The 19,778-nt window shown below is 37.5% G+C and overlaps 3 protein-coding genes across 7 annotated transcripts; 1 reads left to right on the top strand and 2 right to left on the bottom strand.

Annotated features, from left to right (window-relative positions):
* Positions 1-576: 576 nt before the first annotated feature.
* LOC122301396 (dof zinc finger protein DOF3.6-like) lies at positions 577-2,389 on the bottom strand. The gene is made up of 2 exons (XM_043112719.1): positions 2,127-2,389; positions 577-1,984 (listed from the first exon to the last, which is right to left on the bottom strand). Exons 1-2 carry the CDS (start codon positions 2,178-2,180, stop codon positions 1,007-1,009), a joined length of 1,032 nt encoding a protein of 343 aa, XP_042968653.1. The 5' UTR covers positions 2,181-2,389; the 3' UTR covers positions 577-1,006.
* Positions 2,390-10,060: 7,671 nt separating this feature from the next.
* LOC122301394 (geranylgeranyl transferase type-1 subunit beta) lies at positions 10,061-14,572 on the top strand. The gene is made up of 11 exons (XM_043112718.1): positions 10,061-10,396; positions 10,984-11,059; positions 11,271-11,329; positions 11,411-11,550; positions 11,904-11,959; positions 12,053-12,129; positions 12,270-12,315; positions 12,671-12,795; positions 13,680-13,747; positions 13,827-13,914; positions 14,198-14,572. Exons 1-11 carry the CDS (start codon positions 10,187-10,189, stop codon positions 14,345-14,347), a joined length of 1,095 nt encoding a protein of 364 aa, XP_042968652.1. The 5' UTR covers positions 10,061-10,186; the 3' UTR covers positions 14,348-14,572.
* Positions 14,573-15,592: 1,020 nt separating this feature from the next.
* Positions 15,593-17,287, bottom strand: LOC122301393. 5 transcript variants are annotated; one of them, XM_043112717.1, is made up of 3 exons: positions 16,916-17,287; positions 16,724-16,775; positions 15,593-16,615 (listed from the first exon to the last, which is right to left on the bottom strand). In XM_043112717.1, exon 3 carries the CDS (start codon positions 16,595-16,597, stop codon positions 15,785-15,787), a length of 813 nt encoding a protein of 270 aa, XP_042968651.1. In that variant the 5' UTR covers positions 16,598-16,615; positions 16,724-16,775; positions 16,916-17,287; the 3' UTR covers positions 15,593-15,784. The 5 variants fall into 5 exon arrangements, with proteins under 5 accessions (XP_042968651.1, XP_042968649.1, XP_042968650.1 ...); XM_043112715.1 differs by having other exon boundaries at positions 16,724-16,770; XM_043112716.1 differs by lacking the exon at positions 16,724-16,775.
* Between the last annotated feature and the right edge of the window lie 2,491 nt (positions 17,288-19,778).

The raw sequence follows: 19,778 nt of genomic DNA, 5'->3' as shown, positions 1-19,778 counted from the left end.
AATTATTTTAAACTCAGCTGATCACTTGGTCCAAAAGGATGGATCCCAAACTGAGGTAGGTCGTCAACATGAAGAATACAGCCACTTTCCCGAAAAGAGCAAGCAACAAATATATATTGAACCACTACGAAAATTTGCATCCTCTATTTGCCAAAAATAGAATAATCAAGCATTCAGTTGCATGTAAGAGATCAAAGACAAAGAGAGGATTTTGGGGCCGCCGGCGCGCGGGGGGAGTTGCAGGTTATGGGAGATAATTACGTACATTTCATGAAACCCAAAACATGGAGATCGCAGGCATACATATTGGGACTGAAATATTGACAGGTATTTATTTATCAAACAAACGCGCTGCTCAAGAAGTACACGATCAGAGATCCTTCAACGACGTGAACCGTGAATTTTTCTAATTCTAATGATCCTTTCTTCAACACCTGAACTGGGAACAAACTGAGTTCTTGGGGGCATATCATAATGCTCCAATGAGCCCTGATAAGTTCCGTATAATGGTTTTTAGGCCCATTGTTCTCATTCATCTGGATAGAAGTGGTACTGATGTGTAGGGAAACAAAGGAAGAGACAAATTTTCACATATAATTTCCGGGAAATTACTTAATATATATACAGTCAATTTATGGCATTTTAGAGCTTCCTATCCGATACCAAACTCAATGACCAATACCCGGCCTGCTTCTGTTACGCAAAGATCAATACAACCAAAAAAAGATCAAAAAAAGAAAAATACACAACCGCAAAGAAAACTTCAGACGAGAAGCCTACCATTTCCAAGTTGTTTGAGCAGATTACCAAGGAATTGTTCCGGCCTTCACATTTCAATTTCTTAGATTCTTTGTGTTGGAACTTGCAAAGTTAGGGTTGTTGAATGAAACGCTAAGACGATCATTTCTCTTTAATGGGAACCTGTAGTAACTAATTCAACCGAAAGAGAAAAACAAGGGCAGAGATTGCATGCGTCGGGTTTAGAGATCATAGAAAGAGATCAAAATCACAACATATGGCTGGTGGAAGAAGAGGTGAAACCAGAAAGATCAGTCCATGCACTTCCACCTCCCCAGTAATGATCATTTCCTGCAGTACCCGAAATATTTCTTGACAAACTCAACCTTTGATTGTCTTCCATTTTCACGTTAGCAAGCTGATCACTAACACAAGTAACTGCAGATTCCATTGGCTTAGACCGAAGCTGCCCAGCTACCCCGACGAAGCTTGGCCGATCAACATTCTCACCCCCCTCAAATTGAAATAACCCATTCGGTGTCCCCAAATTGGCGAAGAAAGGAAACTGCTGCACTTGCTGCAGCCTCCACTGCTCATGAGCAAGGCCAGTTGATAAAGCAGACCCACCCCCACTGGAACCAGTACCGATTTGAAATTCAACGTCACCACCAGTACCACCTATTGCTCCCACAGGGGGCTGAAATCCCCCGAAATTTAAGCAATGGTTCCCAGAAGCATAATCACTAAGATGATGAAAAGGAGGTAAAAAAGGCAACTGTGATGCTTGTGGAGGGGGCAAATGGCTTAACATATCAGTAGCGCAGCAATTGGAAGAAACAGTACTAGTGGAACTAGACCCTGCAGCTTGGCGCTCGGCTGTGGCAGGAGATTTCGATCTGCTGCTTTTGCTTCTTTTGTTTCTTCTACAACCACCCCCAACAGGCACGCTCCTTAGTGCACCTCCCCTTGTCCAATAGCGCCGACAGGTCTTGCAGAAGTGACGAGGTTGGGAGAGGCTATAGTTGTTGAAATAGCAAAACTTTGTATTTGTGGATTCGCATCTCGGACATTTGAGGGCAGACTCAGGCTGCGGAATCTTGGCTAGCTTTGCCCGATCAGACATGGAACCCGGCCTAATCAGGCCACCGCCGCCACTGCCTCCAACTATTGGAGGCCGCGGTGGAGGGTGGAGTACTTGTGGATTCTCGCAGCTTCCATCTTCAGCTGGTTGCTGATAATTCGAGTGCTGAAAATTGAAAGGGAAAAAGATCAAATACCCGGTATATTCAAGAAGAGATTTAAAAAAAAAAGGATAGGAATATTGGTCTTTTATTTTGAGCCTTTTTATTGAAGCTATAGGAAAAGAAAATATGGAAGAAAACCCTTACCTGTTGTTGCCAGTTGGGTGGATCCAGATAGACCGGAACGGATGAGAAAACCATGGCTCTTACCTCTTAGATCTTTCTCTTTTGTAAAGGTTGATGGGTTGATCTTTTGGAGGTTTTGGTGGAGAATCACATCACCCAGGGAGTTGCAGGGAAAGAGAGAGAGAGAGAAAAGGATCAGAAGAAGACGGAAAGATAAAGCTAGGTAGGAGCTGGGCGCGCGGGGTGTTTATTTATTTTGTTCTTTGCGCGCTATCTCATGATCCACATTCTGATCTCTTTTTGTTTTATTAAAATTTTTAGGGTTCGAAGAGGAAGAGAACAAGTTGAATTTCTTAAAATGTAAGCTAGCTTGTTAACTGTGCTCATTAATAAAGATTATAAATATTGGCCATGCATCATGTAGAGATCAGACAAACCCTAATGAAAATTTGAGATAAATACCGATCGATTAATATATAAATTATAATAAAGTAGAGTAATATAAAAGAGGAAGGTGTGAGTGTTGGTTGATTGGTCTTAAGTGGAAGTGTCACAGTCAGTTAATATATATTCATGTAACTTTGATTCTCCGTGCTGCAGCGTGCTTCCCGTGGAATTCGATCTTATGGTTTTGCATGCAAATATCTGTAGCTAGCTTGCTTAATTTCGCTTTCATCGTTACGTACACGTACGTACATTATACTGAGGACAATAAAGAATATTAATTATGTAACTATCTTTATATATTCTACATCGTGGCCGGGACTAATATTAAAATCATCTTGACTACTGACCATCAAGGCCGACAAAATAGAATGTTACAATCAATCTTTATTATATATGGAATGATATTTGCAATCGTAAATATGTAAATACTGTATAATCATGTTAAAAAAAGTAAATAAATACCGAACATATATTGAAAGAAAATTAATTTTTTAATAATAGACCTTACCCTTTTTCAAACTAACTGTAGGGTACTTGCACACTTTATGACTATATCTAATATTAGTACTCTCATTATATATACCATTAATATACCAATATCGGCAAATTAAGGGCTGCATGCATTGTATTTTGCCGAGAAATTGATCGTTTTGGATAAATCTATGTTATATATTGCTATATATATATATCTAGCTAGTAGTCTCAATTGTAAAATATATTCTTATAATTAAGCTCCCTAGTGATCAATATTCACTACGTACGTACAAAGAAATAAACGTGACGCAATTAAAAGCATATTATAATTGTAATAATATTTCGCCGGCCAGAGTGTTAATTAGTACCGCATGTAGGTAGTACATGACCTGTGTTCCTAATTTTTATCACATAAATATTTTTCATAAGAAAATCGATGCCTGATGTATCGATGAATGATTCGAGTATTAATTAAAACTAGGAACGTATAGCTAGCAAGCTGCACTGTGCCCCTCCGATTGAGCATATATGGATCGACTTCATATATATATATATGAATATGTATATATATATATGTATATATATATGTATATAATATGTATATTATATATATATATATGTATGGCCTCTATTTTATATCAAATGATTCATTGATCATTCTCATTCAGCTAATTGTACGTATACGGCCCTGAATTAAACCCTAATTGATCTTCGAGTAATGTTAATTAAAAGTCTGATAAATATATACCATGTACTGTAATTGATCTCACCCAAAGTTCATACAAGTATTGGAAGGAATCCAAATAGCTAGCTTTACCCAGCTTTAACCGGATTTTGACACCTTATCATGATCAAGGTGTCCCCCCCTCCCCAAAAAAAAAAAAATCCGTGTGGGGAGAAAGGTACCGCGCGCGCGCACTAAATACGACTGTGCCAGTACTTGATCCATGTTATGCAAGCCGAGCTAATTAATTACAAAGGAAAGGACTAATTAATCTTAATATATATATATATATATATATCGAAGGCTGTGGATGCGCGCATAAGCACGCGCGTCCTAATTAATCTAGTGGAACTGATCATATTGCTTAATCATCATGATCTGTACGTGTATTCTAATTAACATTTTATGTCTTTTTTAATTTTAATTTCGTATAATTAATAATGTTGCACTGCCGAACTGTTCGAAATAGAAACAATGTGGCCAGTTAATTATTTGAAATTTGAAAAGGATCGATGGCAATAATGTTCGTGGCACGTCTCTTATTCTGAATGGCTCTCCTTGTAGCAGCACGTACATCAAACATGTGTTCAAATTAAAATATTATTGTGTGCCGCCTGCTAATATTAGTTAGTACTGGATCACTCTTGCCTGATTTCCCTTTTGTCATCTTATTATAATTATCTTCTATGTGCATGATCTAAACCATGGCAATTATCTATCGATGGTACTTAGAGAAACTTGAACCGGCCGATACCTCTGATTTTGATCAACTATATTATAGTTGACTTGATAACGAGCTAACAATTATCTAGACATTGATTATTGAAGATGAAGATAACGTACGGCTGATGTGGCTGGCCTACTAATTAAAAGGAATCATTTGAAAATGCCATTTTTTTTTTTTGCAAAAGATATAAAAAAAATATGTTTAATTAACGTCGAAGTCAACCTGATTCGAAATTCTGTTGATGATTACATATACACACACACAGACAGTACATAAGCTAACCAAATAAATCTCGATAGATCTGATACTAATTTAATTACCGGCCGCTAATTAATACAATCTTCAGTACTACTTGATTTGAGAGATTTTCCGCAGAAAGAAAAGCCCTCACAATATGATGAAATATGAACCCACAAGAACAAATGGAAAATAAAATGATTGAGAATCTGGAGTGGGCATGATTTTATTTTTATAACAGGTACTTGATATATAACGTCTTCTACTACCTAATTCTATGTACATGAATATTGATATATATATATATATATATACATGTGTGTGTGGAAAAAGATAAATACACTGGCAAAAAATATACAAAAAAACTTGCATATAAATATGAGTTTTGCTATAAGTCTAAAAAAGAATCTCTTTTTGTTTTTTGTTTTTTTTCTTACCGAATATGTGATATATGAATGACTAGTAGAATAATTTAATTATTTTAAAAATAATAAAATTAAATAAAATTTTAAAAATTAAAAAAATATTACATGTGTTGTATAATGCTTATGAATAGAATTTTTCTATAGATATCCTTCGTTACTTGTCAGGTAATAAAACACAATAATAATAAAGGGAGAATTTTTCGGATCTAGAACTTACATGCATGGGTAGTGGGTAGGTAGGCTTCACATTACTAGTTAGGGCTACGAAGAAAAGGAAGGGGTTGGCCACTAATATGGCCAAGCCGGCGCCGGATGTACGTGGGGTGGATTGAGCAGTCGTCATCAGATGCTCGTGGTCGGACGACAGATACCACTTGGTCCCACACCCACCTTCCTCTCATTTGCCAACCCCCACTTGATTGATTCTCTCTCTCTCGGTCGGTGTAAAAGCAAGTCTTACCAGTCACCCTGAAGGTCGTCCCCACACGCAGGAAAGCATGAAAATATATTTTGGTTATAAGATGTACTATTAGTGGACTAGTACTAGACCGCGATTGTTCATTCAATTTGCAAATTAACAAGATGTTTCGAGAAGATCATTGTCACCGTTTGATAGACTCCACAACTGTACCCCACCCATGATGAGGCTTTAATTGGTTGGTTTGATCGCTGTCGTGAATGAAATGGGTGTTCTCGCATTAGAGATTGCTTTTTATTTACATCTTGTCTTGTGATTTATATACCTTTAAATTATCAATAATATATGGGATAGATGACATATGTCCCATTAATATGCAGCATTTTTTGCTGCCAGAAAGAAAACAGACACCCATGAATTATTAATATCGTTGCTACTATCTTTTCTTCATATATATATAGGCATATATATTGAAACAGAAGATCAGTGGATCAGCTGAACTTAAATATTTCAGTGCAGAGAGGGATAGCTAGGCATGTAGAGAGCGAGAGAGAAGTTTTCTAATAATGAAGATCAAGAGACGCGTGACAACAGCAAAAACTTTACTCTTTCCTACATGCAGCTCCTGATCATCAAGAATTTAAAAATGAAGATCGTTTTTCGAATGAAGAAAGTGGAAGCTCCTTCTTTAACTTTTTCTTTGATATACGAAAAAAGGTCCTCATGTTTTGATTGGCCACCTCAGAATTGCTTTTAGCTTTAGAAGCTTTTGTTACAGACAGTACTTACATCATGCCTTTGAAAGCCCATGATGATCAACACTTTCAACGTCCTTACCGAAATTTTGTTCATTTCATCTATATATATATATATATATATATATTAGTTTTCGGTACTATGGAACTGATCATGATCCGCTGGACCTAGCCAGGGCATCAAGTTAATGTAGACTTTGTGCTGACCATGTAACTATACATAGGTTGTTACTACGTATCCAAACATCACGCATGATGATAATTAATCAGATGAAAGCTTAACATACGTACTGTATCATGTATTTTAAGTTTTTGAATATCTTTTCCTAGCAAGTCAATGTTCAAGGGTGATTTCTATATATCCAATTATGTGTATTAATATTTTATAAGTACGTGCAGGTTCGTTGAGTATATATGGAATCGAACAAGTAGCAGATTAAAATGTTAATATGCATCGAGAGAGAGAGAGAGAGAGAGAGAGAGAGAGAGAGAGAGAGAGAGAGAGAGAGAGAGAGAGAGAGAGAGAGACCCAGGTACTATATATATTATAACAACGTTTTAAAAAATGATAATAAAGTAGATTTACGTAAATACATTAATGGATCATATGTTGCGGTCGTGAAGACTCAGAGATATATCCGCGGTGGAGATCGAACTTTTTATTTCTAGCTAAATAATAATGTATGATTCTGATCGTCTACGTTATTTCACTTATTTCATTGACATAAATGGATACCTCCATCTCAAGCAAACTACCTCGATCGTACGTCCGGCGGTTCTACTCTTCTTCTAGGTTTTTGATGCGCTTTTCCATTCTTCAGCTGTGGGGTGTTTTTCAGTCCAAAACCTCTATCCGGTACTCGCGCACGAAAACACACGTGGACGCAGACGTTGTACCGTGTTGGACATAATATTCTGTTAATATTAATTATATATGGCTATCCGACATTAATTATTAATAATAGTTGTCATCCGTTAATTAATAGTTGTCAGTGATCATAAAGCTGAAAAGAAAAAATTAACATGCAGATGTCGTCCGGCCAACTCCCAATCTTCCCTTGCCAACGAGACTGTGGTCCAAAACCAAAGTACGTATAATATGGTACTAATGTCGGCGGCCAACTGCCCTTTCAATTCCCTTGAAAATTTAATATTAACATATACTAATTATTTATTTTATAAGAAAAATACGTGTGCTTGTTTATATACAGAATACATATATAGTACTGCACATTAATTGTGTCCCAAGGTTTTAATATTCGCTTGGCCCATGCACCTTGACCCCTCTCATTTCCCACTAATTTGATTGGTGGCCACCAACAGCGCTAGCTAGCTAGGACATCATGCATGCATTCCTTTAAGCAGTACTCCTTCATACGTACATATTATATGTGTAATAGATCATCATCATGTAAAGCGAGCATCAAAAGTACCCACTTTGATTTGATGTTAAATTGATATATACCAACTAAGTTATAAGAAAGCCTCGCACGCAAATTTAGTGCATGTATAGTTAATTCGATCATGTTTGCCAGTTGGAGCTTTGAACGTAAAGGTTAATAAAGAAATATCTTTCAAACCTGCCTCAATATAGACGTTTTGTTTTCTTAAGTACTAGCTAGTTATTTCCTTCTTTCCTTAATATATAAGCTTAATTCCTAAGAAGTTAGCATTTCTTTGCATGCACTCTATCACCTCAAGTACTACTACTCCATCCTAGCTCTTACGCACCTTCCCATGTATTTTTCTGTCTTCTTAGGACACAACATGATCATGCGTACGTTATTTCTCTAATAAAATTCCTAGAACTTCTTGGGACACAACAGTCTTGTACTATTCTTATGTGGAATGAAATTCAAACCAGATTATAAGTCGAAGGACATGACTCATTAATTTATGAAAAATTGTGTTTCGTTTTAACAAATTATAAAACTTGCTGTTTTAATTTTTGAACAGATGGATCGTGCATGAAACAATTATTATATATATATTATACGGATCAAGATCTGACGGCCAATTACTCGTATCTATATATCTATCTACAGCACTACATAATGCGATCGGAAAATAAATATAGAAAAAGCTTAAGGTACGTCGTAATTGGTGTGTATATAAGGAATCTAATTCCCCTGTCCAGTCAATGATCTTTAACCAATTTCCCATGCAAAAAGCAGTTACCATAAGGCTTGCAGCTTTTGCCTTACATTATTGTGTTGTTCAGTTGCTGTTACCTCCCGCTCCCACATACTCACTCAGAAAAGTGTATAAGCATAAAGAACAAAGCAACAAATTAACAGCAATCAATGCATAATCACACTTTAACTAATTTACATTAATGTAATGACAATATAAAAGAGAGCTAGGCAAGGCTCTCTCTCTTTTTCTGTTTTGTATAATGCGTGGGTGATAGCTTTAGTCACGTGTGGAGGCTGTAAATCAAGATTTAAGAAGCAGACAAATCTTATGATGACCAGTACTCCCAATCGTGCTCATCATGCTCACACGCGGATCTCAATCATCATGTAGATTCTTATCTTCGGAGATTCCATATTATTTGTTTAATTACTGTTCGAGACGCGTGCAGCCCACTGTGTTTTGGATGATTGCCGGCTTGTTTTAGTTTTATCATTTAAATTTCATAAGCTTTTACAGACATCAAAGTTGTGATGGAATATTAATGGCGGTGCTCCGTTCATTCCGTTCTTGATCTGCTTCAGCAAATTCATAATATGCTTTCACAAGGCAGTAGAGGAAAGTTGGGACCCATGATCTCCGGTCATTGGGCCTAAAGGTGGGGGCTTCCATGTGGGAGACGAGCTGCGAACTGCTGCCAGCCTGTCCTGCCCAACAAGGATTCTTTGTGCATCTAATTGCAGCCTATTTAGAATAAGTTGGGCTTCAAATTCAAACTCTTAAAAGTATAACTAAAAATTGCCCATCTACGTCAAAATCGTGTTATGGCGAGGGGACAAAAATATCAAGCTGACTTGAGAAGAAAAGAAACCAATGCCTATTTATTAGGATTTTGATCTTATAGTTCTTATTCTAATTTTACTGACTTCTAATTAGAATAAAATGAGATTTCATAACATTAATTGATTTTTTTATATTATTTGATAAAGTCATTGCGACAATTATACCATTGTATGACACATTATGTCTATTTATTTTCTCAATCTAAGTTCTAGTGCAAATAGAAACTTTTGGATAATTTGCATCCTTATAACTAATGAACAAAAGTCGGGTTTTCTTTTCTTTATCAACCAAAAGGTAACCATGCAATGATTGGCTAGAAAAAAGAAAGAGAAAAAATGTGTTTTTTTTTTTCTTTTTTTATATAAAATGGGTGTAGTTTCGAATTCAAATTTTTTATTTGGAGAACTGAACGATATGCTAACAGGCTATCAAACTCTCGGGGAGAAAATATATATTTAGAGACTCACTTAGTGACCATTTTTCTATTAGTAATGTTAGATATAGTTTTGAAATGTATAAACCACTCATATTTTATTTTAAAAAAAGAATGAAATTTTTCAAAAAATAATTTTTTTTGTATATAAATTTTAAATTTATTTATTTTTATTGTAATATTTAAATATAATTTATTTTTATTTACTAGCCAGCTTACGATGATAGAAAAGTAAAGAAGCTGTTGTCGTTTAAGGGGGCAGTGAAGCTAGTTAAACGATATGACGTTTAACTCGCGGGTCGTGATTCCCTTGCACTTGCAGTCGAAGAAGGTGTGGGGGCATCGTGAAGTTCAATAACTCGCGGACTCTCGGTGCTGATTCCTTCATCACAACAGATCGCACGGTACAAAAAGGCAGAGTAGGAGAAAGGAGGGAAAACAATCGTACTCGCAAAATCAGACTCGATGAAAGCCATGGAATCGGAGTGGGACCCATTGGATGAGCCTCCATCACCGCCGTGCTATTCTTCGGTGTTCGAGAGGGATCGGCACATCAGTTTCTTGGAGATGATGTACCATCTGTTGCCGTCGCCTTACCAGGACCAGGAGATCAACCACCTTACCCTCGCCTACTTCATCATCTCCGGTCTCGACCTCCTCTCCGCGCTTGATCGTGTACCTCTCTCTCTCTCTCTCTCTCTCTCTCTCTCTCGATTGGAAATAAAACTGGGTGTTGTGTTGTTCCATATTTTCATTTGTTTCTGTGTCTAAAGATTACAATTTGACTAGGGATCTGGAATTTTATTGGCGCCTTTTATTTTTGGAAACCTAGATTGTTGTAGTTACATCTTGTGTTTGCTTCGGATTTTTTTATTTTTATTTTTTGTAATCATGGTTTTGGACGCCCTGATTGTAATATTCGGTTTTGATCCTGAATTTTCATTTTGAATATTTTCGGGTTGATGCTACATATTTAATGACCTGACTTGAATGTGCCTAGCACAAATACTCGCGACGGAGAACTTTCTCGTAAATTTAGCCAACGGGAAGCTTAAACTTAAATTTCCTTCTTTTCTTTTTAATTTTGCAATGACTCACGGGAGTGTTAGGGATTTCTTACCTTTTTTTTCCCTTGTCGTGAGGTCATACTGTGGTATTTTCTGTTCGTATGTAAGTATGCACTTGATCTTCACAACAATAACAGTTATATGAAACAAATGTATACAAAATAATTACATGTTTTTGCTGTTTTACATGTTTAGGTCGACAGGGATGCGGTTGTCAGCTGGGTTTTATCCTTTCGAGCTCTCCCACAAAATAAAGGTGTACCGAATGATGGTATGGCTCGCTTTCTAAGGAATCTGATCTAGTTTAAATCGGTTCGAACTTTGAAATTTGAATATTATTTATATGGTAATGCTGGATTGCCCGATAAGTGCACATTTTTTCTTCATTCTCTGAGAGCACTTCCCCTTTTAGCGTGTTTACTATATTCACTCAAATGTATCAAGAGGAAAGAATATATCATATAGCTGTTGGCTTTCTGCAGGACAATTTTATGGGTTCAATGGTTCAAAAACTTCTCAGTTTCCTCCCGACAATAATGGGGTATACTAAACAAATCATGCACTCATATTTTATTCTTATTTCGGTTGTCTTGTGGAAATAAGCTTTTTTGTTTTATATAAGGTTTTGAATCGTAATGGTAGTCATTTGGCAAGCACGTACAGTGCTCTAGCCATACTAAAAATTGTTGGCTATGACTTCTCAAGTATCGACTCTGAAACAATGTTGACGTCAATGAGAAACCTCCAGCAGCCTGATGGGAGGTGAGCTTTACAGTTGTTGTTCTCAGATCTTTTAATTTTTTCAAATGAAGATTTTGGAAACAATTACTTGTACAAAATCCATATGTGGAGTTTTTCTCATAATACTTGAAGAATAAACAATGAAAGAGAGGTTTTTGAATGTGTGCTGACTCAATATATGGTATAGGTAGCACTTAATAGTCTTTCGGTATACCTACACCCTTAAGAATGTGATTATGCCGAAAAGGGAATTGATTTAAGCTAAACTAGACTTTGGTTTTTCCAATTCCCCTTTTCCAAAAACTTATATTGATCTTAAGTTTTGGATCATACCCCCTGCCCTTCCATGGATTAATTCTGGCTCTTTTTGGCAGTTTTATGCCCATCCACATTGGGGCCGAGACAGATCTTCGGTTTGTTTATTGTGCTGGTAAGGAAATATAGATATTAAGGATGCTTTTTGTGTCTGTTTAAGTCAAAATGCTTTTGGATGAAATATCAAAATAACCAAGTGTTGTATCAGTTGCCATCTGTTTTATGTTTGAGGATTGGAGGGGCATGGATAAGGAGAAAGCAAAGGAGTACATAATAAATTGTCAGGTTTGTATGGAAAGTGCTCTATCTCGGACTGTTTTCTTTCATGTAGCCAACATGATATCATCCTTGGTTTTCTATCTTGCATTCATTCATGCATGATATGGTTTTCGATTACTTAAGAACAACTGTTGCTGTACTTTCAGTCATACGATGGAGGGTTTGGATTGAGACCTGGTTCAGAATCTCATGGTGAGTATGGAAAAAACTGGGCCACCCCTCATGGGTGGTGCTCAGTTTTTTTTTTTTTTTTTTTTTAAATGTTGTTTAAATTGAAGTGAAAAGATGTTTTGAGGAGAGAGTGAAAATGTTTTTAGTGAGATTTTTGTTTTGTTTTGTATGTTTGAGAGTGACAATATGTGAGATGTTGAAAAATGTAGGAGAATTCCGAGAATAAGCTTAGTGGAGAAATTTTGTTCATTCATTATTTCGTAGTAATGAAAAATAAGTTTGCATCTACATTAATCAGCTCTTTCCTATAGTTTTGATTTCCAGTTTGGACTATTTGTGATAATATTTACCGACAATGTTCATTTTAGTGCCACAGGTGGGGCAACATACTGTGCGGTTGCATCTCTCCGACTAATGGGATTCATTGGAGATGATCTTCTGTCCAATAGTTCGACATCTTCAATCGTAAATGTGCCATTGCTGCTGGATTGGATCTTGCAGGTATTGTTTTTCCCATCTAATCACAGAAGTTTGTGAACATGCCTTTAAATTTAAAGAAATGACTGTAAGGAGCAAACATAAAGGTCATTATGACTTGAAAAGTTTGTGGAGGGAGTAAAATGCTTGAAACATTTCCCATAGCTTTTGGTATAGACAAAATGTGCTGCCAGCAATTATTTGAGGGAAATTGGGGTTTCTTGGCTTAGAGTTTTTGTGTAGAAAGGGCTGGAAAAATAGGTTGAGTTCTGGTTTAATTATTGAGTAATATAATCAATATGTTTCAGATCTCGAAAACAGACTAGAAAACAAAGAAAATGTTATCCAATTCATCTTTCATGGCTGAGAATGGTATTTTGGAAGTGTAGTTGATGTGGCTTGGTGGGTTTGCAAGCTTATAACAGATAGGCTGTGCTAGGGTTTCTATCCTACAAATTTTAGAATTCTAATACATGGGCTATCCCTATTGCTATCAATAAAAGTTCTTGCTTACCTAAAAAAATAAAAAAATAAAAATAAAAATAAAAATTCTAAGGGTGAGAAATCAAGGTCTGGGGTTGAGTTTTTTTAGGACTGGATGAACTGCTGGAAGTTAGAAAGACAATAAGAAAAATAGACCTAGGCATTGCACATAATTTTCCTGAACATCGCATCTGGCATCATTCCTCAGATTCATGTAAATGTTGAGAGCATATTGAAAAAAATATTCCCGACTCCTATAATTAAATAAAACTAAATTACAACAAAACCAAACTCTTGCTGCCTAGACCAACTTTTCTCTTTGATTGTTACTATTGGATGTTTACTTTTGAATAGTTCAATTGTTTCCTTTTTCTAAGTACGCCTGTAAAACTATTTCTCACTCACTTGTCTTTCCTCTTCAACAGAGGCAGGCAACTAATGGTGGTTTTCAAGGTCGACCCAACAAAGATAGTGATACTTGTTATGCATTTTGGTGAGTATGAAATCATTCTAAAGATCCACGGGATATTATGGAATTTTCTTGCCTTGACAAGAGCAATGTGCTTGTATAGGATTGGAGCAGTTTTACGAATCTTAGGGGGCCACAAATTGATTGATGAAAAAGCTTTACGTGGATTTTTGCTGACTTGTCAATCTGAGGTAATGATGCATCTCCTTTTAACTTGATGGTTTTAGGTTCAGTGCATACATTTGGTTAAGATTTGAATAGGGTGTTCTTGAGATTCCGCTCCCACTTGCCATGTATTTTCTTCTAGCTGTATGCGCAATGCATAGTAATAGAAGGTATGGTCAGTTGACAGCAATGTGAAAAACGACTGATATGATGTTTTGGACTTTCTGGATGAGTATCATTGAGTATTAATTTACCTAATAAATCTCTGTTGAAATTCTGATTTTGTTGCTTAAATTGTTCCTGAACCAGTATGGAGGTTTAAGTAAGTTCCCTGGGCAACTGCCAGATTTGTACCACTCCTACTATGGATTTACAGCATTCAGCCTCTTGGGAGAATTAGGTATGAACTCGCTTTGTGTTGAGTTGGGAATGACAGATCTGGCTGCCACAGGGCCATGACTTGATACCGAGGTTGGCTTTGTGACAGTCATCCGGAATTGGCTGCCCTGACATACCAAATTGGGCAAACGCTGTTGGTTTTTGAATTTAAGTGAGAGAGCTTCTTTTTCCATTTAATGTAGATTTACTCATGAGATGTAATCTTGTATTTGTATGGTCTAAAACATTTTTATTGTGTGTAAAGCATAGAATGGAATTGCCCTGTGGTTTACATTGTCAGGATCATTATCGTTGAGTAACATAGTAATGTACGGGATAATGAACTCCAGGTCCGTATCGATCTTTCAGCAATGAAATAGTACTGCTACTCGTAACACTTCACATCATAATAACACTTCAAAATGTTGTCGTATTAATATATGTATTGATTAAGAAATGATAGTTATAGTAATAACTGAAGTGCTATATAATTATTTTGAAAAAAATTAATAAATAAGAATTTACATAAAAAAAAATTAATTAATTTTTTAATAATAAATTTTATTATTTTTTAAAATAATTACACAATATTTACGTAATCTGACGTAGCATTATTCATATTAAGTCGACCGTTTTATGTAAGCGATCTTACCTAGATACCACGAATAGAACTTTAAAAAGTAATAATAAAAATAAAGCAATAATCAAATCATGTTGATTATCTGATTAAAGGTTGTGAATGATGATTCATCAAGGTGGGGGTAGCTTTCGGTCAATTCCCAGGAGACGTTTTCACGGGTATTAGCTTACTTTGTTGTTTAGGAAAAGCCGAAGGGGTATCTCACCATCCCCTATTTTTCAATTTTGTCACTTTCTTGAATGCTACAACCATGTAAACTCTAGACTACTTGCCGGCCCACCAAAGTCCTGTTTCACCTTACTTTGGTACTTTTGTCACTTAGTTGAATTATTTATCCGTGATACTTCTACTAGCCCCTTGCCTTTTAGCTAAAATCTCCTTTTAACCAAAAACCGAAAGGATAAGCAAGCACTAAAAGACTGGAAAAGAAAATTGAGAAGGGGAAAAAGGCTTCACAAGAATGATTACAGGTGTTCGACAACTCAGGAGACATGGAAAATAACTCCACAGGTCACCCACATGCATCAGACCCACCTCTCAACATCATGTCGCAGAGAATGTTGTTCCCCCCCTCCCCGCCCTTCTTTCTCCCGGGGCGCCCCAAACCAACCAAACCCCCCCCCCCCCCCCCCCCCCCCCCCCCCCCCCCCCACACACACACACACCTTGAAAATTTAAAGATAAAATGCACAAGGGTTAAGCATGTTTATCTTGTAATTGCATCCCCAAACATGGCCATGAGAAATAAAATGAACCCAAGAACCCGACGAACATGAAAATCTCTAATAAAATATTACATGGGGGGTAAAAAAAAAAAGAGGAAGGCAACCCCATTTCTTTTTGGTTAATAGAACTTTAATGTAAACTAGGTTTCTTTGTTAACCGGTGATCGGAAATCGGAATGGTGAAGGTGAAGAAGCCAGAGGAAGTACCTGTGAAGTGCTTGAATGGCACTTCTGTGCATGTTGATTAAGCTCTCTTTCTTTGTGCTTATCAACAATGATTGTGATGAAAGACCCTTGATCGTTTTCGTGAAACTTTGACGGGGAAGCTTTATCTCTGTTGTCATGGACAAACACGCCCGTGTTACGAACCCTTTCTTTGGCTTCCTCCGTTAACTTTCTTTTTAGTTTCTCCTCAGCATCCAGCAAGAACTTGAATTTTGGAGGGGGAGAAGACTTTATCCTGTTGAATTCTGCATCTGCAATTGATTCAAAGCGAGGGTTGAATCCATGCTGATTGTTAGAGTTCATAGGATTAAGAGGGGGAGTTAAAAAGGAAGGAGAAGCAAGAGGGGTCAAATATGGAGTCTCTGTTGGTAGAAGTAAATCGCTCAAGCTTCTACTTCTCGACCCCTTTCCACTCTTGTCGCCCCTAGACTTGCCATCTTCAGATTCTAAATCCTCCTTCGTTTCCTCTATAATTGTGAAGAGGAATCTTGGGGGGCCTGAAAGGTTTTGTAGCCTCATAAACTCTGCCTCCATGTCGTCATCTTCGCAGGGTTTAAGCAAAAAACTTTTGTTTGACTGCATATGAAGCTGCCCTTCTGGTTCATGGACGTCGGTGCCTGTGATTCCCACAGAGGAACGGATTTCTTGGGGATCCAAAGCCGTGTGCCTGACCGAACTAGACCTTTTCCAGCAAAACATGTAGAATAGCTCCCTTGCTGGGCCGCTGTAGTCATTTTCCATCTCTCTGTGTGTTAACTTCTTCTTCCACCACAATAAGTAGTAAAGCTCAGCAACAAGAGCCAAGAAAAGGCAACCAAAAACTACACTCAGACCAAGTCCTACACTACTCAAAGATTTCATCTTTACCTTCAAATCACATTAGAGAACTTCTGATCTTACCTTGAAGAAATGATCTTACCTCAAAATCAAACAAAAACATAAAAGGTTAAGTTTCTCTGCAATAACTTGGCCAGAAAACCATAAAGCTAAATTATTCACGGAACCCCTTCGTTTCCGCTGCAAGAAAACGCCAAGAAAGTGAAGGAAAAAAAAGCTTACTTGGGACTTCTGAATAGTCTCAATCTTATCTGATCACCGGACAAGCCCAAGAACCCAGATCATCACCCCTGAATACAACTAAAAAGAGGCATCAAGCTCACAGCTTCCCTTTAATAAGAACTTTTATCGTATTTCCTTACTCTACTTGTAAAAGACAAACCCAAATCACCAATAGGCTCTGCTAGTTAATATGCTTCTCTCTGAAAATCACTCTTGAATCATCATGAGGCATGATTGTAAAACTACAAGTTACATACATAACAATCGGCTCTTTTGGCCAGTTATATAACATTTTCTAAAGCCAGCAATAGACCCTTTTGGCCAGTTCTATAACATTTTCTAAAGATAATCGCTCAATTTTTAAATTGCTCTCTAAAGCTTATACAAAAAAACCATTTAACCCCTAAATTATCAATCTTTTTTTAATATACTCTGACGTCCAATAAACTCATTGGATATGACAAAATTCTTAGTTTTTCATGAATAAATTATTTAAAAAATGTCCCTATTTTTTAAGGAAAAAAAGTAATAAACAGAATAAAAATATAACAATGAAAATATAAATAAATAATAAAATATAAATAAAACCGGAAAACTAAAGAAAAGAAAACTGATTCTGTGGGTGGTCACCACCATGCACTAGGTGTCCATTGATCTCTAATAGGACAATTTTTTTTTTCAATTTTTAGGAAGACGGTACCATATGGCATATGCATGTCAGAAATTGTTACTTTATCTTCTTTAAAAACAACAAATTTGAAAGATACATCCCCAGTATATACATGTCAGCTGGAATTCCTACAACACCAGAACTTGGATTCACAGTCGGATACTTCCTGTAGGCTGTATATATCCAGGACACCCTTTTTTCGATGGCGTAATTTCAGTCAAGGGCATTGTGATCATCATTGGAGCATTGACTCCAGGACTTGGCTTATCTTGGGGCACATGCTATCGTTTTGCAGCACAAATACCAGAGATATCTAGTGGGACAATATTACTTTATTATTAACATCAAATTTGTGCCCCTCTGGTGAAATGGGCTTTCTTTCATTTGTAAGCTATGGTAGTCTAGGATTAATAATCGTCTCCTCAATCATATTGTCTGCAACTTTGCTCCATTTTTTCTCTAAGGTTTTCTCATTCCCGTGTAGATGAAGTTAAGTCCAACTGAAGGAATAATAGATAAATGAATGTTAATGTCACATATAGAAGAAATTTATAAATTGATTAGTTTTAGGTGATATATTAAATCTATTAATTTATAAATTTACTTTTTCGAAAGCATTTCAGAACTAAAACAATTCTCTACTTTAATATCTTCTGTGCTGTAAAAATAAGAAGAACTTGTCGTAAAAAATAGGGTGAAAAGTGAAATCTGCGGATGACAGGTCAGGTCAGAATCGAGTCAGCTGTCACTGTAATGAAATACTATATCCAAAATTTTCCAGGCCAGTGGCCCAAAAAGAACATAATAAGTTGCGGGGGTCGAAGCTGAGAATGTTTTTGCATTTTGACGATGCCCAAGATTCTGGCAGACTTTATATAACTGGCCCACACTATATGACGACCTATAAGGCTAGGCCCAGTAAATTAAAAACAATGCTTGAAACTTTCCTTAATTAAAATTTAAAGAGCAGATGGTGTCCTGTTGTATAGACATTTCTCTTCACACGGAAACAACCTCCCATCGACACGTAACTAAAAAATACAAGAAAAAAAGAGGAACAAAAAATGGGGGATATCCGTTCCAGCCGGCCAAGACAAAATGTATGTACTTGAAAACACGACAGGCAATTAGGTGATTCTTAGGAGTAATCTTTATACAAAGATTTTGGCAAGACAACCTTTCACCATCATGCCCGTGTAGGTTGCACGACGATATCTTGTAAAGTGCTTGGATGTGTTGAGAGCCACCCAAGTGGTCTAATTTGCACATGCACCGTAAGGTGCTTTGGCTTATTAGGCCACCCATTCTCCCTTGACAATGTTAGGTGCCTCTTACAGACAACCCTCACATAATTTTAGCAGTAATTTACTGCACCGAATTTAGTAACCGTTTGAGGAGAACTCCTCCTATAAATAGGAGAGAGTTCAGTTGCAGAAAATTTATCCTCACTGAGGTGAGAGATCGGGCAGAGGGCTGAGCGCGAAAATGGATTCTGGGGAAACCCAGAACGGAGGCCATTTGAGAGAGATAGAGAGATGTTGTGAGTGTTTGTAAAATTGTACAAACATATTGAAAAATCGAATTTCCGCTTCAGTGGACGTAGGCAGTTGCCGAACCACTTAAATATTGTCTCTATCTATTGTAGGTGTGATTTCTGGGCGGCCGGAGGCGCAACAAATGGTATCAGAGCTTCGGTTCGTGCTACCCAGAAAATTACAGTTGATAAAAATTAACTTTTGATCACACCACAATGTTCCTCTCATCAAGACGGATCCGTAGCCGCAAACGGTGTCGAAAACGGATGTCGGAGGAGCCCGTACGCACCCCTGGAAGTCGGAGAGTGCGATGCACGCGCCTCAGTCGCATTGGAGGAAGAAGAAGAAGTGGGATACACACGCCACGCGCCCCCACGCGCGGCTGGAGGAAGAAGACGCGTGGAACACACGGCCTCACGCGCCCCACGCGCGGCAGATGATGAAGACGCGTGAGGGACACGCGTCCACGCGCTCTCACGCGCGGCTGGGGTTGAAGACGCGTGCAGGGCACGCGCTCACGCGCCCCCACGCGCACTCGGAGTACTCTGGCGCGTGTTGGACACGCGCCAGACGCGCCTCAGACGCCCTACTGCGGCGGGTGTGGTACACGCGCCAGAGAGATCTGGACCGTCCGATTTTCAGATCTTTGTTGGGCTAG

Source organism: Carya illinoinensis, chromosome 2 (assembly GCF_018687715.1).
Source record: "Carya illinoinensis cultivar Pawnee chromosome 2, C.illinoinensisPawnee_v1, whole genome shotgun sequence".
Taxonomy (NCBI): Eukaryota; Viridiplantae; Streptophyta; class Magnoliopsida; order Fagales; family Juglandaceae; genus Carya; species Carya illinoinensis.
This window is presented reverse-complemented; position numbering and strand designations above follow the sequence as displayed.

What these genes read in the sequence shown, in the direction of transcription:
- LOC122301393 (XM_043112714.1), bottom strand. Translation starts at nt 16,717, where the DNA reads ATGAAATCTTTGAGTAGTGTAGGACTTGGTCTGAGTGTAGTTTTTGGT.
- LOC122301394 (XM_043112718.1), top strand. Translation starts at nt 10,187, where the DNA reads ATGAAAGCCATGGAATCGGAGTGGGACCCATTGGATGAGCCTCCATCA. An exon ending in TCGGTTTGTTTATTGTGCTG is followed by an intron (nt 11,960 to 12,052) that starts GTAAGGAAATAT and finishes GTGTTGTATCAG; the next exon opens with TTGCCATCTGTTTTATGTTT. An exon ending in GATACTTGTTATGCATTTTG is followed by an intron (nt 13,748 to 13,826) that starts GTGAGTATGAAA and finishes GTGCTTGTATAG; the next exon opens with GATTGGAGCAGTTTTACGAA.
- LOC122301396 (XM_043112719.1), bottom strand. Translation starts at nt 2,180, where the DNA reads ATGGTTTTCTCATCCGTTCCGGTCTATCTGGATCCACCCAACTGGCAA. An exon ending in CACCCAACTGGCAACAACAG is followed by an intron (nt 1,985 to 2,126) that starts GTAAGGGTTTTC and finishes TTCAATTTTCAG; the next exon opens with CACTCGAATTATCAGCAACC.